Genomic DNA, 27,497 nt, shown 5'->3' with positions numbered 1-27,497 from the left:
GCCAGTCGACACGACGGCTGAATAAGGCAAAAACGAGACAAGAGAGACAAGAAGACAAGAAGACGAGGGGGGGGGTGCGTGGCTGTGGGGATCAAGACCAAGACCAATTCCTGCAAGTCTTGTCTTGTCGCTCGTAATGAGGCTTTGTGGCTTGACAGCGGCTCTCACGCAGGCTCTCGACTGGCGGCGGTGTTGCCGGCGGTGGTGCTGGCGGTGCTTGGCCCGTGACAGGTATGGCGCTGTTCTCTAGCGGGTCGTGCGCGTTCTTTAGCGACGTTTAGGGGCCTGAGACTTGTCTCGCCTTATGCCATAGAGCCCACTCTCCAGCTGAGCCTGACAGATCCGTCGCTTTCGGGGGTTGTCGTGCCAAGGCTGGCAGTCGCTTGCGGTCTTCGGTCCTCGGTCCTCTTCGCTCTGCGTCTGGCCTCGCAACGGGTCGTTTCTCGTGTGCTCTTGTTCGTTCGCAGAGTGCTTCTTTTTTTCCGATTCTTTCGCATCCGCCCCTCATCGAGCCGGACAACGGCCGTTATTTGTATAACCGCTTATCTCTTTCTTCTGGCTGTCTGGCCCAACGCACTGGCTGGCGGCCTGCTCCTCTCACAGCCAGAAAGGTAGTGTCGTTGGTCTGTCGATGCTGGTGTACACACCGTCTGTCCCATTGCCGTTTTCGGCGCAGCAAATACCGCCACTAACACCCACGAACACCTGCGCTAGGCTGTACGGCCGCAAACGCGCTAGTCCACTATTAGTACCCAATTTTACCCATATTTCTGCTGCCCCAAGACGCTTTAGGTTGGCCTACGACCGCCTGGCAGATCTCCACGAACATTCTGCAGCACCTCCTCTAGCTGGTCTCTTTCTTGCCTGCCCCCCCTCTTCTTTTACGCCTTTGCAACTTCGTATTTTGTCTTTATGTGTGGTCTATTTTTACGGCAGTTCTACGCTGTTTCGGGCAGCGCCTTCTCTCTCCGTGACTGTCCGTCCGTTGCTGCTCGCTCTCACCTGTCGCTTCTTTGTCGTCTGCCCTTTGGTGTCTCCACTCTGATGCGCCACTACGCCGCTGTTTGCCGTTGCTGCTGCTGCTGCTCTTCTTCCCCTGGTCGGCAGGAAAGAACAAAAAAGAAGGAACGGACGAAACGAAACGTGGGAGGCAACAAAGGGCCTCGCCGACCACTGAAGACGGCCCCTGAGGATCGCGGATAAAAATAACAGAGAGCAAAGACAGATGCACAGATGCAAAGAATAGGAACAATAAGGGTGTCAGATGTCGGAAGGAGCTCGGAAAGCAAAAAGGAAAAGAAAATAAAGAAAAAAAAAAAAAAAGAAAAGGAAAAAAGAACAAATGAAACAAGTTTGGAAGAAGGAAGAAAGAAGCCCAGACGAAGCTCACAGGAACCATGCGAGACGATCCAGCCTCTCTCTGGTCCCCCCTCCTCTCAAGGCCGGCGCCCTGCACTGGACCGACTGTGCCAGTCATGGATGGAAATGCAAGCGTTGATGAAGATTCTGATAAGCCATCGGAATGTCAACGGTTGTTGCCGGAAGCGGCCTGTTCTCTGGCCTCTGCATTCCAGTGTCTAGAATTACACACACACACGGCTGTCATCAATCCCCCCTTCGGACCCGCTATATGCCGCTTTGGGAATTATTCTACTGGGCGATTTGCTTGGGCGAACGGCCGGTCTACTCGTACCTTGCATGCTTTCTCCCCCCTCTCTCCTGCAGGCAAGGCAGCTCAGCTGCAGGAGAGGTCATGCAAGCGAAGCCTCTTCCGGCTTTCTTGTGCGGCCGAGAGAGCCACGCCGGCCGCCCCGCTCCTCCAGACAAACAGACCTGCGCTACTGATACGAACAGCAGGCCCCCTGTCCTAGTCCGGACTCAAAGGCGTCTGAGTCGCTTGTGCAAGAGGAGCAATCAAGGGATGATGTGCTGGGGCACTACTATTATTATGTACACTGTACTGTGTATGGAGCCGGATGGCTTACGGTCGGCCGGATTGGCTGATAACTGATAACAGGACCCCACCTCGTTCGATTCCCCTCATTCGTGTGTAGTCAGCGTGCGTCCTCCGGAAAGCGACCCTCTCTTCTCGTGCTCCTGTGCACCGACAGGGCTTCCCCATCTTCCTGGGCAAATGCGCAGCACGAACGCTGCCGCCGACCCGTTCGTGCTGCAACTGTGCTATGATTGCGCAAAAAGCGCCCGGCCAGCACGGCCCACCTGTTCGGCATCGCGGCCGGACGGACAGTTTGGTCTTTGTAATCCGCGAGGACGCCAGCAGCCGCATGTGGCATAGACCAGCTCGGCTGGTGTGCTGGTGCGAGCGGTGGCAAGGATGTCGTGCCGCCAGTCCCTGCTGCATGCGGACAACCTCTCCCTCCGTTCGAGCTGGAGAACAGGACAGGCGGCGGTACTTCAGACTGACCGCCCACGTGTCCTTCGTACAGCGGGACAAACGAACAAGAGTGATGGTGGAGCAAGTGAGACCCAACGGCAAAAGACAGGCCGGGTGGCTGTCTGCACTTTTGTAATTCATGCCATTCTATCCCATATCTAAACATATGGCCATCCACACACAGTCGGACGGCGACCTCTTGCGAACTCCAGCAACACCAAAAAAAACCATGTCCTCCCCTTCCCTTATTCTCTCGCAGCAGGCGATGATTTCCTGTCAGAGGGCGGCCCGCCTGACACCTGTCGGTACCCAAAGCTTCCCGACTTGATGGGCGGCGTGGGGTCCTGCTTTGGCGCAGAAGGCGACAGCGCTGCAGCTGGAGGGAAGATGGGCGGAGTCGGGCTCGAGCTGGGAAAGCTTGCGCTGAAGTCATTCGCAACCGAGGGCGACTGCTTTGTCGGGGACAAGCCCCCGTGAGACGGCAGCAGCGGTGACAACGTCCGGGCCCGCTGTCCGCTGCCCGGGTCGTCTCTTTGCGGATGGTGCAGGCGTGGTGTCATGACCACCGAAGGCGTCCGTTGCTGCTGCTGCTGTTGCCCGGACAGCTCGTTCTTGACCCGGGTCGAGGAGGCCGAGGAGGGCGTAGGCGGCGGGAAAAGTACGGTCTGAGCGGACGGCTGGGACGATCCGGACGACTCTCCGGCAGGGCCTTCAGCCCTGGGCTTGGTGGGCGAGGCAGGCGGTCCTCCGGCCGTCTTTTCGTTGGTCGGACGCAGAAGAAGAGCCGGCGCACGGATGGCAATGTTCGGCGAGAGCGAGTGGTCGCCAAACTTGCGCATCAGCCCAACCGGCGTAGGGCTGGCCTGCTCGTAAATCGTGTCGTATGCATGGGACTTGCGAGGCGACAGCCCTGGTGGGGACAGCTCGGGATGCGGCGACGAGAAGGGGTTGTGGATCCCGTTGGACGTCTCTGCCGGCTTCAGGACCGGATCGGCTCCAATGTTGCTGCTGGCTGAGGTCAGCGCCTGTGGTGCCGCGTCGATCTTGACCGGAATGCCCGAGTTGACGCCTTCTCTCGGAGGCTCCAGCGCTGAGCGGACAACCGGCTGCGGGACAGCCGTTCCGTTGGCGCTGTTGCTCGCCACTGCCGGCCTGTTGACCTTGATCTTGACAATGGGCGACCGCACTCCCGTCTCGGCCTCACGTGACCGCCGGCGACAGGATGAGCAGACAAAGTGGAAGTCGTCTTTCTCTGCCTCCTCCTCGTTGATGCCCAGACACCGGCTGTGCTGCCAGATGTTGCACCGCTCGCACGACACGCTGTGCTGGCCGTCGTCCACCTTGCCGTGCAGGCCGCAGACGCAGTCGAACACCCACTCCTCGTCTTCCTCCTGCTCGAGCTCGCGCAGTGCCTCTCGGGTCTTCTCAATCTCGGCTGCGCGCTGCCGCTCAGAGATGCGCCCAGGTCCGCCTGCACTGCTGACGCTCTTGCTGTCCTCCGAAAGCTGCGACAGCTCTTCCTGGTGCTGCAGCCGGCGCAGCTCCCGCTCTCGCAGCCGGTTCTCCCTCGACATAAGCCTATTATCCCGGTCTCTCTCCAGCTTGCGCAGCTTCTGCTCCTCCTTCCGCCGCACCTCTTCGTCGTGGCGCCGCTTGGTCTCTTCCTCGCGCTGCAGCTCCTCCTGCTTGATCTGCTCTTGTCGGCCGGCGATACGGCTCGATCTCTTCGCCTGGGCCAGCTTCGCCATGTTGAGCAGCTCCTTTTCGCGCTCCTTATCGCGCTTCCTGCGCTTTTCCTCTTGCTGCTCGATGATGGGCAACAGGTGGTCGACAATTTTACTATGTAAGATCTTTTCGTTCGCGTCCTTTCTGCCAGGGATCGTGCCGAGTAGCTGCCGTATTTCGTCCAGAGACACGGCGACGCACTCCCACTTCATGCCTCCAAGCCCGTCGTCGCCCGCTTCATCGTTCTCTTTTAGCTCTGGCTCTGCCTCGGCCTCTACGACGGTGTCCTCCGCCTCATCTTCCATGTCATTGCTGGACGTGGCCGTAGAAACACGCCGTCTCTTGCTGGCTCGCCTTGCCTGAGCCCTGGCCTTCTTGGTGTTCTTCTTGGGCCTCGGTGGCGCGGGCGGCAGCTCTTTTAAGCGGTACACCCGGTTGTCGTCGAGAACAAAGTATGTGTCATCGTTGCTGTCCCATCCGAATGGCTCAATGCGCTGCGCACCCCACCTGCATGTCAGTATACGTCTGCGAAACCATCCTGGACCTGCACGCCGTTGGCGAGGCATGGCGACTCACCCATGATGTCTGGTCCTGGTCGACGACGTCTTTCTGCTCCGCCATCTTCTCTCGCAGCTTTTCGGAATTCATCATGATAAACTGTGTCATCTGGTGCAGGACGCGAACCTAGAGCACGGCGTCAGCAACCACGTGACGGCTCTGGGCTAAGGAGGGGCGGGAGCTGACCTTTTTGAAGGCATCAAACCCAGAGAACTTGTCCGGGATTTCATCGGTCCCGAAGGGGTTTGGCAGTTCGGGCGCCTTGGCCACGTATTGTCGCCGCGTGTACTCGTCAAACAGGTCGGCTCTGTCGATGATGAGCACGTGACAGCCAATATGGCTCCCAAGGGGTGACGACACAGGATTATACGTACGTGAGACCGCGATGCGAAGACAGATATTTGAGCATTGCCAGCCCGATCTCCTGCAGAGTAGTCGAATGCGGGCTCAGACACTGAGCTTCCAGCTCCTAGATTCCCAAGGCCTGTCAGCACCAAATAGCATGGTCGAAGCCGTAAGACCTCGACAGGAGGCAGTGGTGCACAGAGCACTCACATCGATATCCGGGGCGTCCAGCTTGATGACCGGGCCGAAGATGTAGAGCCACTGGCAGAGACAGGCAAACTGCCACATGTTTCGGAGGCGACGCAGTTCCGGAGATGGCCGGGGCGCGTCGGCAGCGGCAGCCGGGCCTCTGTCGTCGAGAAGCCGCTTCCTGACGGACACCATGATGCGCCAAAGAGAGCGAGCTGGGAGGGCGCAGTGGCTGCTTGGATGACCGGCGAGACCGTGCGCTGTGGTATGACAGTACGCCGACGAGTCCGGAAGAGAAAGCTCGGCGAGAGTTGATATAGAATCGGAAGAGAACTGCAGGTCGGACGCAGGGGAGAGTGGACAGCGTCAACGAGCGGCACGTTGTCACTGCTGATTGCTGGCAGTCTATGTCGTGAGGTAGAGCTGCGTCGTGGGGGGGGAGGTTGTACGGAGTACAGTATGGAGTACTCGTACTGGTAGTGATTTGCTTGCAGGAAATCGCGACGCAGCGACGCGCTCTGGACGACAGGGGTTAAATTGGGCGTGCAAAGCTAATTGGCGCTTGCTTTTTTTCCTGCTTCCCCTGGCAATCTTATCTGCACGTGAAAACTCACGTGAACAGTTTAATGATACAAGCCGTGCGCCAATGTTGTCTGGAACGAGAAGCAGCAGGGATCGCGCTGGCTCTGTTTCATGGAGTTTGGTTCTTCTCGTAAGAAGCTATATCACATTACTATAGCGGACTTTTCTGTCTTATGTGCACAATTCTTGCGTGTCTCCCTGCGTTGCTCATCTGGAGTTTTCGCCATGTTTTTGTCGTGTTTGCCACTGCCCGTCTGCCCTGCCTTTCGCGAATGCGTCTTTCGCGACCGCATTGGTGGCTGGACGGTCCTCTGTTCTGAAGCGCAAGAGATATTCGGCATGTCTATTCTGGGGTCGTTTCACGTAGCCTGCTGCAATACTCAGGGGAGGCCAATGCAGGTCAGACCCAGAGGCTCGGCGGACCAGTCAGATACGGCACTGTGTCAAGCGTCGCACTACGAGCGGGTAGCTCCTCCCCCTGGAGAAGCTGGCAACTGCCCTGTAGAACTCTGCTCTCGTACTCGTAAAGCAGGGACGACGCAGCTCGGTCGCGTTTCTTCGTCTTGACAGCCTCCTAATCCTATTCTTCTCATCCGGACCACGATCAGCGGCGCAGACTCGTACGCCAAGAGCCCCATTCCACCAGACCCCAACCAATCCTGCAGGCACTGTCGTTTGGCCTATCGCTTGGCATTTTGGACTGTCGCCACGGCAAAACGGATCCCAGGCCTCGTTGTCCTATCTCACCAAACGATGTTCTCTGAATTGTGATTGCCAGCGAAACTTTCTGTGCATTGTTGCGAACGACCTTTCTGATTGGCGTCTTCTTTTCGGGTGGTGTATCTTTATCGACTTTGTTCTCTGCATTTGAGAGCGGCCATATTCAGCCGGCCATATATAAACCGCTCGTTTGCTCGTCTCCCTCTTCGTCCACGACGCCTGTCGACCTGGTGTGGAGCAGCGCAATAAACAGAGCTCGAACACAGCTTTCTCTGGTCGTCCGTCTCTGTGGCCATGTCTCCATAGCCATACGTCCTTCTTTTCCTTGATATGAGTCGACGATACGACGAATCCTCACGAGAATCCCCTCTCCTAATACCAGCCACCAATCACCTACCACAGCCACATGTCTGGTCGTCGAGACCAATCCGATTCGGGCCACGGCCGCGATGGCGGCTACGGCTCTGGGGATCCCTCCTACCCTGGCGGTAGAGGGTATTCGGCAGCGTCAAATCCATACGAGCAGGTCTCGGTGAACCCAGCACACTTGGCGGCGAGTCTGAACGGCATCGACGACTACTGGCAGCAACCGGCACCGTACAGCGACCATGCTCGCCAGGACGACGCGATGGGGGACAGCGTCGACTCTCCCATCGATGCAGCGGCCCTGCAGTTCGCGCTGCCTCCCAATATCTCACAGTCAGTCCGGAGCCGAGTGCCGTCTTTGGGGCTGCAGCCTCTGTCAAGCGAAGCGTTTCCGCGCACATCCTCGGCCTCTTCGTACTACGCCGACCAACGGCTCGACCGGCCGTTTGGTGGACCGCTGGACGATCCTTTTGGCGGGTCGTTCGACGATTCCCTGGACGGGACCATGCGCCACCTCGACCAGCACGACGCCGGCAACGAGTCGGATCGTGTGCCGCTGACGACCAGCGCGCAGCCCATCTCGGGGGCAAGGGCGCAGCTCGTCGTGACGCCGACCGAGGAGTACTCGCGGGACAGCTTTCAGACGGTGCGCGATCTGGACAGCAGCCCGTCGCGGTCCCGCGACACGCGGATGCTGGGCTTCGACCTGGAGACGGGCCAGAGCCGCGGATACGGCGACTCGTTGTCCCCAAGCACAAATAGCCGGCGCTCGCGGTCGGCATCGACGTCGGCGTCGGGCGCGCTGCACCGGACGGCGTCCATCATGCGAGAGGTGTCACAGCGTGTGGTTGACATCAGCGGTGGTGGCGAGGCGTTGGAGGAGCAGGCTCGCCGGTCACGGTCGCTGTCACGGTCGCGCAATTCGAGCGTCGACGGCCGAGTTTCGCAGCACGTGGCCGCGGTGCCGATGCTGGTCGATACGTCCTACTCGGCTCAGGCATACGGCAGTCCGGCTGAGAAGTCCGGTGTGCCTGGCAACATGACACCGCTGCCGACTCCGGTCTCCGGACACCGGACGCCGATGGGAAATCCGCTTCGTGGCAAGTCGCTGGGGATCTTCTCGGCCGACAACCCGATCCGTACGGCCATGCTGGAGCTGCTGATGCAGCCGTGGGTCGAGTCGGCCATTCTCGGGCTGATCATCTTCCAAGCCGTGCTGCTGGCCGTCGAGGCGGCGCCCGACGTCTGGTCGCCAGGCAATGCACGCACCGATCGGTGGAGCTCGTCGTGGTACAACTGGTCGATGCTCGGACTCTTCATCGTTTTTACGGCCGAGATCGTTGTGCGCGTCATCGTGTCCGGCTTCATCTTCAACGCCCCCGAGTACAGCACGATCGATCGCAAGGCCGGCATCCGTCACGGCCTCCGAGCCGCCGTCACCGATCAGTACCGCAACTTCTTCCAGCCGCAACGCCAAAAGTCCACCCGCCGGCCGCCTACCGAGACCTTCACGCCTTCGCCCTTTGCCCGCTCTTTTACCTTTATGCACAGCCAGCGCGCGCCCGAGTCCTACGACGAGCATCGTCGGATGCAGCTTGCCCGGCGTGCGTTTCTGCGCCACGGCTTCAACCGCCTTGACTTTGTCGCTGTCGTCTCCTTCTGGATTTCCTTTGTGCTCGCCTGCACAGGGATCGAGTACGCCCACCACATCTATCTGTTCCGCATGCTGAGCTGCCTCCGGATCCTCCGGCTGTTGGGTATCACAAAAGGAAACGCCGTACGTTTTTTTCCAGTTTTGTCCCTCTGTTTTCCTTCTCTCCACTGACACGTATAGATCATCTTGCGGAGCTTGAAAAAGGCTTCCCCCCTTCTGGTGCGGGTCTCATTCCTCATAGGCTTCTTCTGGCTGCTGTTTGCCATTATTGGCGTCCAGAGCTTCAAGTCGAGTCTGAGCCGCCAGTGCGTCTGGCTTGACCCAATGCAGCCGACCAACCTGTCGGCCTCGTACACGAACTCGTTCCAGTTCTGCGGTGGTTACCTCGTGAACAACACGGACGTCGAACCGACTACGCTTCCCTGGGTCCAGATGAAGGAGCCCAATGATCTGACCATCCTCGTCAACGGCTCGTCGTCGGGCAAGGGCTTTATCTGCCCGCGTGGGTCCATCTGCCTCCAGCAGACGGCGCCCTACAACGCGACGGTCAGTTTTGACGACATCTTCCACTCGCTCGAGCTAGTGTTTGTGATCATGAGCGCGAACACGTTCAGCGACCTGATGTACTACACGACCGATTCGGACTACCTGCCGGCAGCGCTGTTCTTTGCGGCCGGCATCGTGGTGATGATGCTCTGGATGACGAACCTGCTGATCGCCGTGATCACTTCGTCGTTCCTGCTCATCCGCGAGGAGAACAAGGGCAGCGCTTTCACGGCGGACGAGAAGAACTTTACGACCGCTCACGTGGATGAGGCGCCGCTACGCCGGTGGTCGTTGAAGTGGATCTACGACAAGATCGCTTGGTTCTTCGTGCTGATGATCGCGCTCGGGCTGTTTGCGCAGGCCTTTCGCAGCGCAGCGCACGAGAACCGGATCCCGGCCATCAATGCGATCGAAATCATGGTGACTAGTCTGCTAGACGTCGAGATCGTTCTCCGCATCGCGCAGGACTGGCGGCGTTTCCCTCATGCGTTCCGCAACATATTCGACCTCGGCCTGGCGGTGATCACGACGGTGATCTTGATCCCGGAGATCCGGCACCGGGAGCAGCTGTACGCGTGGCTGACGGTGTTTCAGATCCTGCGGACGTACCGGCTGGTGCTGGCGATCCCGATGACGCGGGGCCTGATCAAGCTGGTGCTGGGCAACTCGACGGGTATCGCGAACCTGGTGCTGTTTGTGTTCCTCATCACCTTCCTCATGGCCATTTTTGCGGTGCAGCTGTTCCGCGGCGAGATCACGCCGCTGGACGACGACGGCAACAACATCCGGATCACGTTTGGCAACATCTTCAACTCGTTCCTGGGCATGTACCAGCTAATGTCCAGCGAGAACTGGACGGTGATCCTGTACACGGTGACGACATTTACGACGCGGCTGCACAACGCGTGGATTGGGGCCATCTTTCTGATCGGCTGGTTCACGCTGGCATACTTTATCCTGGTCAACATGTTCATCGCGGTGATTCAGGAGAACTTTGACGTCAGCGAGGACCAGAAGCGGCTGGAGCAGGTCAAGGCATTCCTGCAGCGCAAGGAGCTGGGCAGCTCGGCGAGCAACCTCTCGCTGTCGGCCATGTTCTCCTTTGGTCGGCGGCAGAAGCGCAAGGACCCGCTGGACTACGGCCCGGCGATGATGGAGATGCTGCTGAAGGAGGCGGTGGTGCACGAGTTCTTGAACGAGGCGTCGGATTCGCTCGAGTCGCCCGACTCGCCGGAGACCCATGGGCACGGCCACGGACACGGCCATGAGGAGGCAACAGTGATGCAGCCAGGGATCCTGTCGGCAGTGTGGTCGCGGATGGTACGGATAACGACCAGCCGCGAGCCGAACCCATTCTACTCGAGCATCCGGCTGCACGCGATCAACGAGGCGCTGGACCCGCGGCAGATGGCGCGCGAGGCGGTCTCGGCGACGGCGGCACGGCGCAAGGCGCAGCGCGAGTACCTGACGCGCCATCCGTCGTACAACAACTCGCTTTTTGTGTTCTCGCCGCGCAATCCAATCCGGCGGATGTGCCAGAGCATCGTCGGACCGGGGCGAGGGTCGGAGCGGTTTGACGGGACCGATCCGCACAAGTACCCGTGGTACATCTTCTCGGCGTTCATCTATGCGTCGATTGTGGCGATGGTGATCATTGCGTGCATCACCACGCCGCTGTACCAGAAGGAGTACTTTGACGCGGGCCACACGTTTAGCTCCAAGAACTGGTTTGTGTGGACGGACCTGGCGTTTGCGCTCGTCTTCTCGTTCGAGATGCTGGTCAAGGTGATCGCGGACGGCTTCCTCTGGACACCCAACGCCTTCTTCCGCAGCACATGGGGCGTGATCGACGCGGTGGTGCTGATCACGCTGTGGATCAATGTGGCGACGCTCTTTGCCAACGACGGGGCGGTGTCGCGGGCGGTGGGCGCGTTCAAGGCGTTGCGGGCGCTGCGGCTGCTCAACATCAGCGACAGCGCGCGCGAGACGTTCCACTCGCTTATGATCGTGGGCGGGTGGAAGATCTTGAGCGCGGCCTTTGTATCGATCTCGCTGCTGATCCCGTTTGCTGTTTTGGGGCTGAATCTGTTCCGTGGAAAGATGGTCACGTGCAACGATGGCAGCCTGTTGCAGCTGGTCGACTGCTCGGGCGAGTTCCTGAGCGCGCCATTCAGCAGCGACTGGCAGCTGCTGGCGCCGCGGGTGGCGTCGAACCCGTACTTCAGCTTCGACGACTTTGGCGCATCGCTGGTGGTGCTGTTCGAGATCGTCAGCCAAGAGGGCTGGGTGGACGTGTCGTTTCAGGCGCAGGCGATCACCGGCACCGGGCTGCAGCCGCAGTTTGGGGCCGCGCAGGGCAACGCGGTCTTCTTTATCGTATTCAACCTACTGGCAACGGTTTTCATACTGACGCTTTTCATCTCCGTCTTCATGCGCAACTACACTGAGCAGACGGGTGTGGCCTTCCTGACGGGCGACCAGCGGTCGTGGCTGGAGCTGCGCAAGCTGCTGCGCCAGATCTCGCCGTCCAAGAGCTCGTACGACGACTCGAAGAACCGGCTGAAGCGCTGGTGCCACAAGCGGGCGATCGAGAAGCGTGGCAAGTGGTACCTGGGCATCACGGTCGTGCTGGTGGTACACCTGATCCTGCTGGTGCTGGAGTACGCGGGTGAGCCGATGTGGTGGAGCAACACGCGCGACTACCTCTTCCTGGCCCTGACGCTGGTCTACATGGTCAACATTGCCATCCGCATCATCGGCCTGGGCTGGAGTCGGGTGCGACGCAGTTCGTGGGACATCTTCAGCATGTGCTCCGTGTCGGGCGCCTTTATCACGTCCGTGCTCTTCCTCTCGCTACACCGTGAAGACACGCTGGTACAGCTGCACAAGATCTTCCTCGTCGCCATTGTGCTGATGCTCATCCCGCGCAACGACGCGCTGGACCAGCTGTTCAAGACGGCCGCTGCGAGTCTGTCGACCATTGGCAGCCTCGTGGCCACCTGGCTGGTCTTCTTCATGGTCTTTGCCATTGCCATGACGCAATCCTTCAGTCTCACGCGCTTCGGCAGCCAGGAGTCGAGCAATATCAACCTGCGGACGGTGCCCAAGGCGCTGATCTTGCTGCTGCGCATGAGCTGTGGCGAGGGCTGGAACCAGCTGATGGAGGACTACGCCGACATCCGGCCGCCGCTCTGCGTCGAGGCCGACACCTTTTTTGAGAGTGACTGTGGCAGCAAGGCCTGGGCACGCGTGCTCTTCATCGGCTGGAACATCATCAGCATGTACATCTTTGTCAACCTGTTCGTCTCGCTGATCTACGAGAGTTTCTCATATGTCTACCAGCGATCGAGCGGACTCGTCGACATCAACCGTGACGAGATCCGCCGCTTCAAGGAGGCCTGGCGCAGCGTCGACCCCAACGGTACCGGCTTCATCAGCCGCGATGCCTTTCCCCAGTTGTTGGCCGAACTCTCGGGCGTGTTTGAGATGCGCATCTACGACCACGAGGACTCGGTCGGCAGCATCCTCGAGCACGTGCGCAACGACGACTCGCGGTCGCTGGCCCGCCACTCCTCGCTGGCCATTCCCTTTTCGGCGCCGCCCACCTTCACCGGCGTCGACCTGAAGAAGCTCAACGACCGGATCGGCAAGATCGACGTCGAACGCGTGCGCAGCCGCCGCCGTCGCTTCAACTTCTTCTACGAGGAGGTCATGGTCTCGGCCGACCCCGACAACGGCATTTCCTTCACGACCGTGCTCATGATCATCGCCCACTACAACATCATCAGCGACAGCAAGAGCCTCCGGCTCGAGGAGTTTCTGCGGCGCCGTGCCCGCCTGCAGCGCGTCGACGAGGAGCTGCGCCGCAGAACGGTGCAGGGCTTCTTCGATACGCTGTACGTCTGCCTCGCTATGCTTAGTCATACATTAGTAATGATTTGTGCTAACACGTGACAGATACTGGTCCAGGCGCTTCCGACGACACCTCGAGATGAAGCGGGCGTCGCGCATGACGACGGTGCCACGGCTCGACATCCCGGACATCCTGGTGGACGCAGACGACGACGGCCACACAAACAAGGTACGGCAGAGACAGCAAACACCGACGACGCCGACGGCCGGGCCGGCGCCATTCTTCCCGTCGCCGCCGAAGCCGTCGTCATTCCTGAGCGCGGACGATGCGCGGGCGGCCAGCAGCCACAGCAACGGCCAGAGCCAGCTGCACCACCGGTCTTGGTCGGGCGCGAGCATGGACATCAGCCTGCACGACACCAACTACGCACACCCGCTGAGCCTGCCGTGGACGTCGGGCGTGCGGGCGAGCACGAGCGCGATGAGCAGTGCCATCAGCACCGGCAGTGGTGGTACCGGTGGCAGCGGCAATTTCCTGCACCAGTCGCTGTCGGCGCAGCAGCACCACCACTCGTCGAGCGCGTTCAGCTTCGACCTGCAGGAGCCGGGCAGCCAGCCGGGCAGCCAGCCGGTCAGCGGGGCCAGCAGCAGGCGTGGAAGCGCCGTCAGTCCGGCACACGTGAGCGCGATGCTAGACGACTCCGTATGGATGGACAGCATCCGCAGGAGCGCCACACACCGACGAGACGGCGGCTGGAACAAGTGAGAGACACCAAGGTCTCGACCGGCCCAGCGGCATTTCTGTCCACCGTTTATTTCTTGATTTTGTTTGCCAGCGAGCGGAAGCGAGGCGCATGCTCTTTTTTTTTTGGTTTCCCATTTTCAGCATCTAGAGCGAGCAGACTAATACAAAGTGTTTATGCGTTTGCAAGGATACAAAGAACGGCATACGCCGGATGGCTGTGAAGACGGGCAACCCGGCGATACAATGAGCAAAGCACATGGATTGCAAGCAGGTTAGCATTAAATCTGTTTCTGCGCCCCTTTAAGGAGTGGCACTGTCGGCTGGGGTACCGCTCAATGCGCCAGTCGACCTCGGTGAAAGATTTTTCATTTTTCATTTTTCATTTTTCAAACTATTTTCCGCAAAGAATGCAGACCAGGCAGCGCCAGCCACGCCATCCGACTTGTCATGAGGTGACAATGAATTATTATACGCGCATTGCATTCCGCAGCCATGCAAAGGGGCGTAGCGAATGCGCTACAGCACGACTTCACAGTCCTGACAGGTTCTGCCCCTGCAGCGCAGAACGGAGGCATGAAGGGATGGCCGCTTCCTGCCCGTTGGCCTTGATCGGCCTATATCAGGGTGTTTCACTTTTCAGGGAGAGCTAGGCCGCGTTCGGGTGGATAGGAGCCCCGCTTGTCGCAGAGGTCAGGACGAACAGTTGCCACGGCCCTTGTTCATTTCGACGAGCCTGTTGGGAGAAGTTGAAACAAGCCGTGTCCGTCCGGGAGGGAAGCCAGAGCGGGAGCTTGAAGAGAAAGGAAACAGTAAAGAGAAGAAAAGAAGCAAACCCTGCCGTGTACTTCGTACCTCCTTGTCAAAAGGACGAAGCTACAGCAAGATGGCCGAATATTCGAAGCGGGGCTACCTAAAGGCAAAAGTACTCGTAAGCTACGGCTTGCCATGACTGCAGAGCACGCAAGAAGGACGACGTCTGGATTACGCGTGGCCTCTTATCGGCGCTGGCCCGCGGCCGAGAGGCATCATCCTGCGAGTCCTCGTTGCAGAGGCAAGACGGTCCTCCGGCCAGGCTCAGCACGGCAAAGCACGGCAACAGACCTCAAACGCTCCCACACGTTCCAACGCTCCAGCAGACCCCGGGCTCGGTCTGGCTGCACGTTTTGCGGCCGCACGGATCGCGCTCGCCGCACCAGTCCGTCTGGGTGACCGGTGCAGGTGTTTCAGCAACCCCGGGCCCCAAACAGCGGCCCCTTGCACGTGACCGCAAGACGACCGTCGCCTACTCCGTACGCAAGCCACGACGGACTGGACTTGCATAATGCCGCATCCCTGCGTCGACTCCCACACTAACACAGTCCTCCATTCTTTCTAGCCCCCCTGACTCTGTAGCCCCTCGCAGTCTGATAGATCTTTTTTTTCCTATCCTGGCCATGCTCTACGTGTCTGAGCGGCGGACTACGCCCGTCTATTCTCGTAGCCGTTGGTCTTTCTGTGCCTCCACCAAATGGTCTCCTGATGATACTTAAAGCGGTCCCATACCCTCCCGATCTCTCCTTCTTGCTTCCTCTTCTCTCCAAGAGCACCAACTAGGACCTTTTTTCTCCTTCCTCTTCGCACCCTTCTCTTCGTCCGGTTTTCCCGTACCGCGGCTACCACCTGATTTTGATCGGCCTCACTTCATCCTAGCAGCAGCAGATCGACATATCGTCCTATCTTTCAGTTCACTCTTCGTTCTCTTCTTCTGTTTCTTACCTCGAGGCTGTGCCTTTGACTTTCCTTCTCCGCCTTGCATCACCAAAATTCCTGTCTGTTCCCATCCCAGTCACGCCACCACCACCATCGCCAAGCCATCATGATGCAGTCCTCGCGCTTCCACGCCATCGCCGCCCGCTTCTCGCCCCAGGGCATCCGCACATCCTTCCGCCTGCGATCGGCTTCCGCCTCGTCGACCAGCAGCACCAGCTCGTTCGGCTCCGCCACCTCGTCCCCCGTCTCCACCGTCAACAGCGTCATCGTTCGGCAGCCTTCCATCGTCAACATGGAGGAGGAGCGCCGCATCTTCAGCAGCGGCCTCGCCGTTCTCGAACCGCGCCCCATCGTCTACTGGGGCGGTATGGAGGAGCGGATGGGCTCGTTCTGAGTCTGCTCCCAGTCTGGGGCAGCTGCTCTCACCCATATTTCTTATTTGATACCCACCCTACATCAAGCAGGGCGACAACGAGGACATTTCAGAGACGAAACGCTGGTCCTACTTTCTCTTTCTTTCTTCACCTTTCTCTCTCCAGCCCGGAGACTTACACTTTACACAAACGGCGGCGTAACGACCGTATGCCCCTGTCCCAGGGTGCACCGATGGTCGACGAAGGACTTGCTATGATTGAACTGGATCTCAAATGGCCACAAGGGGCGCAATACGGCGCTTTACGGTTATACGAGCTGGGAGGAAGGCGGGGCGCCCGTGCTTTGATTAATGACTGTATGCGTTTTTGAATACAACGGAAGGACCACTTTATGCCACAAGAAGCGAGAATGTGACCGTTGTCTAATCGACTGCTTCCAGGCACCCCTGCCTGCAGTTTCACACTAACGGCAGCTAATCGACGACAAGCCGACCTTGGTTTCACTTCTACTTCCACTTCACAACATCAGAAGACAGACCGGACCGTAAAATGCGTAGTATCATGTAACAGAGATTCATTCAGTGCCTTTTTGTTCAAACCCAAGATATGCCTGGCCATAGACCAAAACCACGAAAGACAGAAACAGGCATCCACACCAGACCATGTGAGATACATATGCAGGTCATCAGCTCCGGGTTGTCCCACCCTCACACTGCACAAAGCTTGCCTCACCAACCCTTACCCTAGGATCATTCATTAATGGTGGACTTTGTCCTGCCTCCTCGTGCCAGACAGGCCGACAGGCTCCCTAATTAATATACCACCATCCCAGTCAGGGACTTCTGAAAGCATGCAAGCCATTGGTACGCAGGGAAAGACAGAAACATGAACACGAAGAATGGAAATATGAATAGAAGTCAATAAAACAGGCACATCCAGTTTGCAACCGTGTGTCAACTCCAGGCGCCGGTGTCAATGACAAGAGAGCGGAATCCAATGACGCTAGTAACCACCCCCAACACAAGCCAGTGATGGTTAAATAAGTTTTGTTCATTTAAATTTGCGGCGTGCCAATCGCGAGCCGCACATCGTGCGATCGTTGCCCACGCCGATCCAGTGATGCGTGCACCGGGCCGGCCGTTCAAGAAAAGAGAGCTTGCTTGAGTGGCCTTGCTGCGATGCATCATCGCCGACAACGTCGATCATGAGATCTCGTCCACGGACAGGTCTGTATCCGTGATGCCGAAGTGAGTTGCGTTCTTCTTTGCCCACTGGCGAGTGATGAGGGAAGCTGCAACATGTTAGACCTTTGTGGCAGGAAACAGAGCAGGTGATTGGGGGCCTTACCCTTCAAGTACTTCTTGCTGGCATACTTCTTGAAGAATGCCTCGTGGGTAGACGGTCGAGCCAGGTAGTCAATCATGAGAATGGCCACCGGCTCGATCTCCTCCTCGTTGTAGCCTGCGTAAAAGGACAGGGTCTCGTCCTGTATATCGTGTCAGCAAACTCATGACACAGCACAGAGGGGACACGGAATCATGCATACCCATTCACCCCGGTCAAGAATCAATCGTGCCAGGAACATGGCGGCAGCGGCAACGTGGCTGGGTCGGTAGGACATAAACCGGTGATCGAGGAGGCTGATCTCCGTCAGATACTTTGCCACGGTCCGGGTTTGGATGTCATAGTTGTCCGCTTTCGAGACACGGCGCAAAAAGTTCATCGGGTTCGGGTAGCTGAGATCGTAGTTGAGGGTTCCCAGCATGAAGCGCTCGGCGCTGAGGATCTCGGCCTCACTGAATCCATCATCGGCCACGTGCCGGAAGCTGCTGACCGAAGGCGAGAGGACCTCCTCGTACTTTGCGGCAATGAACATGGCGGTAACGCCGACCAGCTGCAGGCGGTCGAGCTGGACTACCTTGGCCGAGAGGAACCGGTCGACAATGTTGACGGCGAGGAAGAGCGTCTCGGGCAGCAAGTGGAAGCGGGTGTGGACCTCGACCAGCCAGTCGATGAGGACACCACGCGTCTTCCAGTCCAGCTCGTCTTGGTGGTTCATGTAGCGAGGGTTCGGCAGGGAGCTGCATTCCAGGTCGCAGAGGTACTCGAAGATCTCCGGAGCATATTCGGCCACCATCTGCGGGTCGTGCAGGTCCTCGCTATCGAGATCCTTGACGCCTTCGGGAAAGACGAATTCGACCGATTCATACTTTTCGACGGGCTCCTCTACTGGGAGAGCCTTTTCGACGATGGCTTTCTGGGCAGCTTTCTGGACAACCTTCTCGGCAGCGGCAGCTTTCTGGGCGGCCTTCTCGGCAGCCTTCTCAGCAGCCTTCTCGGCAGCCTTCTCGGCAGCAGCGGCTTTCTGGGCAGCCTTCTCGGCAGCCGCCTTTTGGACAGCCTTCTCGATGACCTTTTCGACAACAGGCTCCTTCTTGGCTTTGACTGGCTCCTCGGCCCGCGCTGGCGCAGTGTGGGCCTTCTTCCGGGCAGGCTCTTCGTCGGCTGGCGTCTCCTCCTTCACCACGGCAGCGGCAGCAGCGGCTGCTGCAGCGGCGGCTTTCCTCTTCTGGACGGTGCTGATTGCGCCGTGGCCGGACTTCTTGACCTCGGTGGCCTTCTTGGCCGCCTCCTTGGTGGCAAGGGCTGTGCGGGTGGTGGGACGGGACGTGGCCTTCTGTACTCCGGTTGGCTGGGCAGCCTTGGACACCAGGCTGACCTTGCCGGAGGCCTTCTTAGCCTCGACCACGTCGGTCTTGGTGACATTGCTGACATCGCCCAGCGCGGCGCGCTTCCGCAGGCCGGGCTGCGCAGCAGCGGGTTGAGCAGACCGCTTGGTTTGGAGGGGCTTGGCGGGGACGGCGAGATCCTCCGTGTGAAGCGAAGCCGTCTTTGCACGCGTCATACGGGCGGCGACTGCGCCATTCTCGTCATTCTCGTTGGTGACGAGCCGCTGTCTGACGGGACGTGCCTGGTGTGGGTCAGCAGCCATTGCTTCAGGGCCGAGAGTGGGAGGGTGTGCTTACGCGACTCACCGGAGGCATCTTGGATGTGTGGTGGATTACGGCACGCAGAAAGCGGTGCTGAGGAGGATATTCGTATTTTGAAGAGACGTGCGTACGCCTCTAAAAATATTCCAACTCGGGTCAATGCTGAGAATGCCTTATCCCTATTTGTCGAAATTGTCAGTATGAACGCGTCAAGAAATCTGCGCGTCGGTGTGGATTCGGTCGAGGCAGAAAAGCAGGCCACGTTGGCGTGCCGAATGCCGTTTCCGGCGGATAGGGAGGAACGAGGCGAGCACGATGAAGAGAAAGAGAGAGAAGAAAGCAAAGCGTACCATGAAGCGAAGCCGAGCAAACAGCTGATCGCGGTCGCGAGGTGATGTATCAACAAATCAGGCTCGAGGCGGTTACGGTGAAGACGTGTTCGAAGAGGCCGATACGATAAACTAAGAGGCGACCGATGTGACGAAAAGACCAGACGAGGTGGTAGAGAGGAGAATGAAGTCGAGAGCAAGAAAAAAAAACAGAGGCGGAGAGGAATGCACAGGTAATGGAGACGTGCAGACAAAAAGAGACTTGGTATAAAAGAGAAGAGAATGTTTTGGCGTCAGTGGAGTCGAGAGAGAGACAAAGGGCGGGCTGGTTTTTTGGGCGTGGGTGAGTGTTATTTTCTGAAAGAGAACCAGGCAGACACAGGCAGATAGGACAGGCAGGTCAAAGCAGGCCAGGAGGGCCAGGAAGAACGCGGTATGGCCCCGCAGGTACCCTTGCGGTGAGAGATTGGTGGTGGCGGTACATGCAGCGCCTGTAAGATACGAGTGCAGAGCACGGCCGAAGCAAGGGCGAAGCGCGCTTTGGTGGGCAACGAGAGCGCCGAACGCGTAGAGACAGGGGACGGTGGTGCCGTTGCTGGGGCAGAGAGGAGCACTGGAGCACCTGCAGCCGTGCTACGGGCCAATGAGCTGGGCCAATCCGGTGAAACAGCACCCACACACGTTCTCGCTGTGGGCGCCGGAAGGAGAGGCCCCTATCGGGTGGATCAGGCGTCTGATGACAGGACGTGCAGAGAGATTGGACAAGCTGCACCAGAAAGGACAAGAGAAGCCTTGCTTTTCAGTACGAGCACACCGTACGGAGTCCATACGAGTAAAGTAGTTACATCGTACAGGGGCGGTGACGAAGGCCACGAGAACGCGGGCGGCACAGGTCCTCCAAAGTCATCGGATGGTGGGGAAGAGTGCCAAAAGAGCATGGGTTGGGGAGGCACTATCGTAGACGCGCGCCGGAGCCAATCCCATCGTAGTCATAGGCCGAGTCCACCATCAACAATAGCAACCACAGGGCAACGGGTTTCCTATTGGCTGCCGTGGCACGTCTGTCGGCCACGCCACTTTAGCGAGAAACGGTAGTGGCTGAACGCGTTCTGTGGGTGTGGCTGAGGAAAGAGCGGAACGGATTAACAGAGGTTCCATTTTCGACGTCGTAAGAGTGCCGGTTTTTTTCCCAATGGCAAGCTTTGGTGTGAAGACGGAACGAGCAGTTCAGGCATCCCCGGCCGACGTCCTGCCGCCAGAAGACTGCACGCCGCCATGCTGAATCCGAGAACGGGGGCTTTGGCCGCCAGCGCCAGCTGGGCCCGCCTCCGTGTTGCCCGGCGATTTGTCTCGACGACAGCGGCAGCACCACCGCCACCCTCACCATCACCATCACCATCACCATCGACGCTTCCACCGGCAGCAGCAGCAGAGCCGGCGAGCGCAGCGTTTGCGAGCCAGTTTGCGATCCCGGCGCCGACCAAGATCGACCGCGAGTCGGTGCTGATGCGCACGTACAAGCCGCGGACGCCGGGCGTGCGGCATCTGAAGCGGCCGATCAACGACCACCTCTGGAAAGGGCGGCCGTTCCTGCCGCTGACATTTCCCAAAAAAGGCCACGGCAAGGGTGGGCGCAACAACACGGGACGCGTGACGGTGCGTCACCGTGGCGGCGGCGCCAAGCGGCGCATCCGCACGGTGGACTTTGAGCGCTGGGCGCCGGGACCGCAGCTGGTCGAGCGGATCGAGCACGACCCCGGCCGGTCAGCACACATTGCGCTGATCACAGACCAGGCCACCGGCCGCAAGTCGTACATTGTGGCGGCCGAGGGCATGCGGGCCGGCGACATTGTGCAGAGCTATCGCGCCGGCATCCCGCAGGACCTGCTCGACAGCATGGGTGGCACCATTGATCCCGGCATTCTGGCTGCCCGGACGGCTCACCGGGGCAATTGCCTGCCGCTGCACATGGTGCCCATCGGCACGGTCGTCTACAACGTCGGCTCGCAGCCGAACAAGGGCGCGGTCTTCTGTCGCAGCGCCGGCACGTATGCCGTCGTCATGACCAAGGAGGAGAGGACATGGGCCAGTGACGGTGAGGCTGACGGGACCGGCGCCCAAAAGGTCGGCCGTTTCGTCCAGGTGCGCCTGCAGAGCGGCGAGATTCGCCGCGTCAGCAAGGACGCCTGCGTCACCATTGGCGTCGCCAGCAACCCCAACCACCAGTACCGCCAGCTGGGCAAGGCCGGCCGCAGCCGCTGGCTCAACATTCGGCCCACCGTTCGCGGCGTGGCCATGAATAGAGGTACGTCGAGCCCTTGCTTTTCCGCGGCCGCTGCCCGAGCTGAACTGACCTGTCTGCAGCCGACCACCCGCACGGTGGTGGCCGTGGTAAATCCAAGAGCAACCGCCACCCAACTAGTCCCTGGGGCACGCCGGTACGTGGATGTGTGCCGCAGCCGAAGAGGCAGAATGCAGAACTGAGAGCTGACACGTGCAACAGGCCAAGGGCGGATACAAGACCCGGCGGACGCACAACATCAATCGCTGGGTGGTCGTCCCGCGGGTGCGCAATATGGGGAAGCGCAAGAGCAAGGGATCCAGCTGATCGTGACGAGCTCCCAGTCAAAGTACGAGTACGGGCCAGCATGCATGCATTCCAATGTAGGATATACAACGTGGAAAACCCCGCATTTGCTGAGACGAATGCTTCTCCAAACTTGCCTGTTACGCGTCGTGTGCCTCTGTGGCTCAGCCGTCTTTCCATAAGCCGACTTCAGCTAGTCAGGGGAGGCGCAAGGCAACCCATTCGCTAGTGCGCTTCAGCACCGCCTCGCCCAGCTCTCCTCTGGTCGGTTCGTACTCGTATCATTTACTATGTACTCCGTACGGAGTAATTCCACCGCAAATGTCATCTTGCTCGTCCTGGGATCTGCGAGAAATACGGACTGCTCCGTACGACGTTGCAAGCCTGTTGCCCGCTATTTATTAGGTGGATCCACCGAATTGCTACAATGAACACCGTCCAGACCGACCGTTTGAAGTCTTTGTCCCCTCTCCTATTTTTTTCAGCTTCTTTGTTGGAGAAGGGGCCTTGTTGTTGTTCTTGCCCAAAACGGCCCCAGCAGTGCCAACGTTCTAGGCCATACAGTAGTCCCCCTTTGCCACTCCGCCGAGCATTAATAACGCCACGCTGCCTCTCCCTTCCCCAATGACCGACCAAAGCGCCACTCCGCTCATCTCGTCGACCGGCTTCCAGACGTCTACCAACGACTCTGCATCGCCCGTCACCTTTGCAGCCATGGCCCCTCGCCGGTCCTCCGATCGGATCTCGCCCATGGTCGTCGCGGCAGGCATCGTCGACTGGATCATCATCGTGGCTGCTGGCGTCGGTGGCTACTATCTGGGCAATCTCACTCCGAATATGCGGCCCTTTCAGCTAGAGGACCCAGATATCTCGTAGGCCGTTCTCGTCTTCGCTCTCGCCCTCTCTGTTCCGGTGCTCGCTTCTGACCCCGCCTCCCAGCTTCCCGTACCGCCACCACGAGACCGTCACATCGGGCACTCTCGTTATCGCCACTGTCGCCGTTCCCGTCGCCACTATCCTCGTCTTCTCCCTGCTCACGACGCCCGGCCTGTCCGTCCCGCCTGGCACACCTGCCAAGCTCGTGTGGCGCCGCAAGCTGTGGGAGTTTTACGCGTCCCTGCAGTCGTATGCCGTCGGCATGGTCGCCCAGTGGTTCATCATCAATTTCGTCAAGAATCTGTGCGGCAAGCCGCGACCGGACCTGATCTCCCGCTGCCAGCCTGACCTGGCGCACCTGTCCGAGTATATCGTCGGTGGCATCGCCAACATCACGTCCAACGGCCAGCTCGTCAGCGCATCCATCTGCAAGAACACCGACTCCTATGTCCTTCACGATGGCTTCCGCAGCTACCCGTCCGGCCACAGCGGCTCATCCGCCGCTGGTCTCGGCCACCTCGCCCTCTACCTTGCCTATAAGCTCGGCGTCGTCTTCCCCTATGCCGCCCCGCCTGCATACGACCAGGTCGGCGCGCTCTCGGCCTTCCCTGACCGCGCGGCCGCCCTGGTGTCCGCTTCGTCGCGGTCGGACCCTTACGAGCTCACCGATCGCCGTCGTGGCCCCGGCAACAGCAGCGGCGAGGCAGGCCGGTCCGCCAAGAACTACGGTGAGCTGGCACGCGACCAGGCCGTCCATTCGGTCCGGCGCAGCGGCGCAGCTCCGCCTGTCTATCTCCTCGTCTTCGTCCTCATCCCCCTCGGCGGCTCTTTTTTCATTGCCGCCTCCCGCTGGTTCAATTACCGGCATCACGGCTTCGATATCCTGTTTGGCTACTTCATCGGCACCGTCACCAGCATCGTCGCCTTTCGTCTGTACCAGCTGCCCATGAGCCGTGGTGCCGGCTGGGCCTGGGGCCCGCGGTCCTCGGACAAGGCTTTCTGGGCTGGCGTTGGCAGCCAAAGCTGGGCGCTGCCCCGGCAGCCGTGGTCGTTCGCTTCCGGCGACGAAGAGGAAGGCGGCGAATTTGCTAGTCCGGTCGGAGACTACCGCCAATACTCGTCGCCTGAACGGTCTAATCTCGAGCCGCGAAGAGGCGCTCCTTAGGAAAGGCAACGCTCGCGGCTCATGATCACATTACGTAAAGACTGTCCCCCAACACGAAGGCAGTTAGGCCGACCTGCGCCTGGCGCCGCGATTTTTGGCATATCTGGACAAGCTCTGGTTTTCATCTTTAGACTTTGTGTCTTGATTATGTTGTTTATATTTTTATTTTGGGTTAAAATTTGACAGAACATGGAGGGATAGAGAGAGATAACAAAGGATTCACTTTTCTGGTTACTTCACCGAGCACACGCATGCAACCAAGCAGCAAATGTGAAAGCTGGCCAATATGGCCGTGTCCATGTCATCATTGAGAAAGAAAACCCGTCCTATTCAACACACCGCAGGAAGGTGGCAATGCCTGTAATGCTCACAATAAACGATCCGAAGCAAAATAAGAAACAACGCCGAGAGCTGCAATCCTTAAACCATGACCGTCAAGGTGCCGTTCTCCCCGGTCACGTGATGCTCATCTATGTCTATGTCTTCATCCTCTTCGTCCAGCTCAACGTCGTCATCGTCCACGTCCTTGAACCCGCTGTCGATCTCCATCCTCCGGAGTCGCCGCCTCATCTCATCTCGTTTTGCGTTCTGCCACCTGACCAGGGCTGCCGACGCGTGAACCTTGAAGCCGAACACGCGAGGCACATAGCGCTCCACGGACTTGGACGGAATCAGGGCCGGGTACACCTGGAAGAGGATGTTGTGGAAGGATGTGCCGAAATACGCCCCGTCGATCACAGAGTGGCGCGTAGACTTGGGGTTGTAAATGTCTTCGCACCGGGCGCAGTACAGCTTCACCGGCCGCACGTTGGGAATGTCCGAGAGACCCATGGGAAGGAGAGGATGGGAGTGGCAGTTGACGCGCGGACACTTGCCAAAGTCGGACTTCTTGTACTTGTCCAGCTGTCGGGCAGACTGTTGTTAGCCAATGCGCACGCCTTCTTCAGCCAAAAGGGGGGGCCACGCAGCATACCATCTTAGACAGGCCGCGCGTGGTGACAATGTAGCGCGCATGCACTAAGCCATACAGATGCCGAGCCGATTTCTCAATGGTCTCGCGCATCTCATCGTCGCAGTCGAGATCGAACACGTCGGTAACCAGATCCAGCGCATACTGGTAGTATTGGACCTCGGTGTTGAGCCCGGTGAGGTTGAAGCGGTCAGTGAGGTAGTCCTCGTCAATCTCGCAGAAGTACTCGTTTCCTCTGGAGGATATAAACTGCAAGCATGGGCACAGCTGGTCAGCTACATGGCAATTTCAAGGGTCAAAGTCGAGGAGGAGAGCACGAGGCGGTAGAGGGAGGAAGCCAGGAACGCACCCAGTCGCGCCAATAGCTGGTGTACTCGCTGTCAGTCTCGCTGACAAAGTCGTCCATCGTCAAACAGCAGCCTCGCTCGAATGGCGATGCGAACGTGGAAAGGGCGAGATGCACGCGTGCCGGCACGGCCTTTTCGTGTGTGATGGAGGCGGGGTGACAAAACTGTTGCTTAGGCGGCTGGTTCGTGGCGTAAAAAGCCCAAGAGCCCCAAGACGCTGTGGCGGTGCGGCCAAGCCAAACTCACTGTGGCGGTGCTTTAAGCACGAGCCACAGGGGCTGGGGGGGGTATGCTCGCAAAAAAAGAATTCAGCTGGTAGGACAGGGGAGAGGCGGAGAAGGGCTCCTTGGGGTGTGTGAGCGAGCGCCTTTAACTCGATTCTTCCGGCGGCCCACTGACATCTTTCAGCCAGGCCCCCATGAGGCGAGCTGGACACATGCGGCTGGGGGAAGAGAATGCGCAGTGGGTAAATTGCAGACGTGCCCCGCAAGGGTTACCTTGTGCCGTTATGTGGACGAAGGCAATGGCAGGTTTGGCCGTCACAGGACTCAGTCTTCTCTCTACACGGTCCCATATCGTAAGATTTTTCTGTCTGTCCGCGCATGTTCCGTACGGGGCACAGTCGTGTGCGCGTTTGAGTTTTGAGACTCCGGGCGATGAGGGCGCGTCTCCGAAGCATTACGAGCCCGACGGCTGGCAAGCTACAATTTGAGTTCTAGCCGGGAAAATGGGTGAATTCAGCCAAATGAATAGCGGGTGCTGTACCTGGCTAGGACACTACCATGTCCTTTGTAAGAACAGACATCTTACGATAATGTGTAAGGCATACAACTAGTCGGATTACCCTCGTACTCCGCAGCGGCATTCTCCAGAAAGGAAAATTATAAGAAGAAAAACAAACAGCGGCGATGGCCGTATCGGCGAAGGGGGGGGGGCAATTTACTGAGTACGTCGTATGTACGCAGGCGTACTCGTACTCCATACAGGCAGGACAGTGCCAGAAACGGGCTCTGACGGGGATGTCGGCGGCGGCGGCGGCGGTGGCCCAGCAAGAGACTGTGGTTGGCAGCTGGCCTGCTCATGTGCGAGCAGAGCGGTGGTGTTGTGTTCTTCAATGCAACGCCGGGGGGCCAATGAAGACGAGGTCCAGCTCCGATTTTTCCTTCTTCGCCGGCGAAATGGGCCGAGTAGGAAAGGCGGCGTTTTGCTAGACGTTATGAATGTAACCCCCCTTTTTTTTATTATTGCAGGCCACGGTCCCTTGCGAGCACAGGCAACGGGTACTCTGTACGGAGTACTTTCCAGCAAGTCTGCCGCACAGAAGCGATGCTTTGTGCGATTACACACACAAGCCGTACTCAGTACGCGCAGAGCGTTGCTCGCATGCGGCAGTGCTCTGGGCTTCTCTGCGCACGTACGATACCGCTCGTACGCACACTGGCAACAGCCGCCTGGCTGCATCTACCGTGGTTATCTCATTGCAGAGTCGTAGTACTCCGTACCAGCTGGCCAACCAGTGGTGCGCCCTTTTTCCAGTCCTCGTGCGGGGTGGAGCGCCAGACAGCTGCAGCTGCAGCGACAGGGATGGGCCTGGCTCAGCGCGTGCACAGTGACCAGCTGCAGAGGCGACCGTGCGGCTCGCGAGCGGCTCGTACGCTACATAGTACAGAACGATGTTTCTTATCTTACTCGCACCATGTATGCACAGCGAGCTCGTTGCCGGGAGAGACGAGCACTTTTGCGCAGACATCCAGCAGCCAGCCGACACACTGTCCCGCTCGCACTGTCTCGGAAGATTACGAAATGGCAAAAGGACAAGAGGGCAAAAGAGCAAAAGAACAAGAGGACAAATGGGCCACAGATCCTGGTGTACGAGTCAGACTGGCGCGACTGGTAGTGGTACTCCGTACTGGCCCCATCCATGGTGCAACCAGCTCGGCCGTTTGGCAGCAGCTTTTTATGCAGCGTGGCCCCCTTTGTCGTAGTGCGCCTGCCACAGCAACTCGGCGACCGCACTGAGCGGGTACCCAGGCCCACACACGGAGTACATGAAGCATGGCTGGTCCACGCACCCCAACGCATGTACCCAGACCCATTCCACCGTCTCGATACAGGTACCGCACATGCCTCTTTGCCTCTTTGTCTCTCTTCCCCCCATAAGTCGCCGCGGCCCGGCCGCGTTTTCAACGGTTTTCCTCTTTAGCACTAGTTGGCCTGGCGCCTTTTTTCTCTTCTTCGCTGCACCCTGTCTGGCCTTTTCCCTCAATCACTCTGCCAGTCCCTGTCGCAACAGGTCTTCGTCTCGCCATCGCCCTCCCCTTGTCTCTCCTCTTGCCAGGGTCCCTTGTCGCTCACGACATTGCTGCTGCTGCTGCTCCCGCTCACTCTGCCGTGTCTTCGGCTGTCGCTCTTGTTTGCTGCTGCTGCTGCTGC

At 58.9% G+C, this 27,497-nt stretch overlaps 6 protein-coding genes across 6 annotated transcripts; 3 read left to right on the top strand and 3 right to left on the bottom strand.

The window, feature by feature from the left end:
• Positions 1-2,640: 2,640 nt before the first annotated feature.
• CMQ_6127 (phd finger domain protein) lies at positions 2,641-5,407 on the bottom strand (the record flags this gene model as incomplete). Its single annotated transcript, XM_014315192.1, has 5 exons — positions 2,641-4,614; positions 4,697-4,804; positions 4,865-4,985; positions 5,053-5,147; positions 5,234-5,407. The coding sequence occupies 5 exons, from the start codon at positions 5,405-5,407 to the stop codon at positions 2,641-2,643; spliced, it is 2,472 nt and encodes an 823-aa protein (XP_014170667.1).
• A 1,513-nt stretch (positions 5,408-6,920) lies between these two features.
• CMQ_6145 (calcium channel subunit cch1) lies at positions 6,921-15,820 on the top strand (the record flags this gene model as incomplete). Its single annotated transcript, XM_014315210.1, has 5 exons — positions 6,921-8,657; positions 8,715-12,976; positions 13,038-13,694; positions 14,633-14,966; positions 15,503-15,820. 5 exons carry the CDS (start codon positions 6,921-6,923, stop codon positions 15,818-15,820), a joined length of 7,308 nt encoding a protein of 2,435 aa, XP_014170685.1.
• Positions 15,821-17,002: 1,182 nt separating this feature from the next.
• CMQ_6457 (g2 mitotic-specific cyclin-b) lies at positions 17,003-18,844 on the bottom strand (the record flags this gene model as incomplete). The annotated part of the gene is made up of 4 exons (XM_014315522.1): positions 17,003-17,091; positions 17,148-17,286; positions 17,347-18,771; positions 18,836-18,844. The coding sequence occupies 4 exons, from the start codon at positions 18,842-18,844 to the stop codon at positions 17,003-17,005; spliced, it is 1,662 nt and encodes a 553-aa protein (XP_014170997.1).
• A 1,550-nt stretch (positions 18,845-20,394) lies between these two features.
• On the top strand, positions 20,395-21,727 carry CMQ_6106 (50S ribosomal protein l2; the record flags this gene model as incomplete). Its single annotated transcript, XM_014315171.1, has 3 exons — positions 20,395-21,424; positions 21,484-21,557; positions 21,623-21,727. The coding sequence occupies 3 exons, from the start codon at positions 20,395-20,397 to the stop codon at positions 21,725-21,727; spliced, it is 1,209 nt and encodes a 402-aa protein (XP_014170646.1).
• Positions 21,728-22,330: 603 nt separating this feature from the next.
• Positions 22,331-23,747, top strand: CMQ_6058 (pap2 domain containing protein; the record flags this gene model as incomplete). The annotated part of the gene is made up of 2 exons (XM_014315123.1): positions 22,331-22,578; positions 22,646-23,747. The coding sequence occupies 2 exons, from the start codon at positions 22,331-22,333 to the stop codon at positions 23,745-23,747; spliced, it is 1,350 nt and encodes a 449-aa protein (XP_014170598.1).
• Positions 23,748-24,167: 420 nt separating this feature from the next.
• CMQ_5955 (casein kinase 2 beta subunit) lies at positions 24,168-25,123 on the bottom strand (the record flags this gene model as incomplete). The annotated part of the gene is made up of 3 exons (XM_014315020.1): positions 24,168-24,650; positions 24,721-24,966; positions 25,067-25,123. The coding sequence occupies 3 exons, from the start codon at positions 25,121-25,123 to the stop codon at positions 24,168-24,170; spliced, it is 786 nt and encodes a 261-aa protein (XP_014170495.1).
• Positions 25,124-27,497: the final 2,374 nt, after the last annotated feature.

The sequence above is a fragment of the Grosmannia clavigera genome (genome assembly GCF_000143105.1).
Source record: "Grosmannia clavigera kw1407 unplaced genomic scaffold GCSC_167, whole genome shotgun sequence".
In the NCBI taxonomy this organism is placed as follows: domain Eukaryota; kingdom Fungi; phylum Ascomycota; class Sordariomycetes; order Ophiostomatales; family Ophiostomataceae; genus Leptographium; species Leptographium clavigerum.
This window is presented reverse-complemented; position numbering and strand designations above follow the sequence as displayed.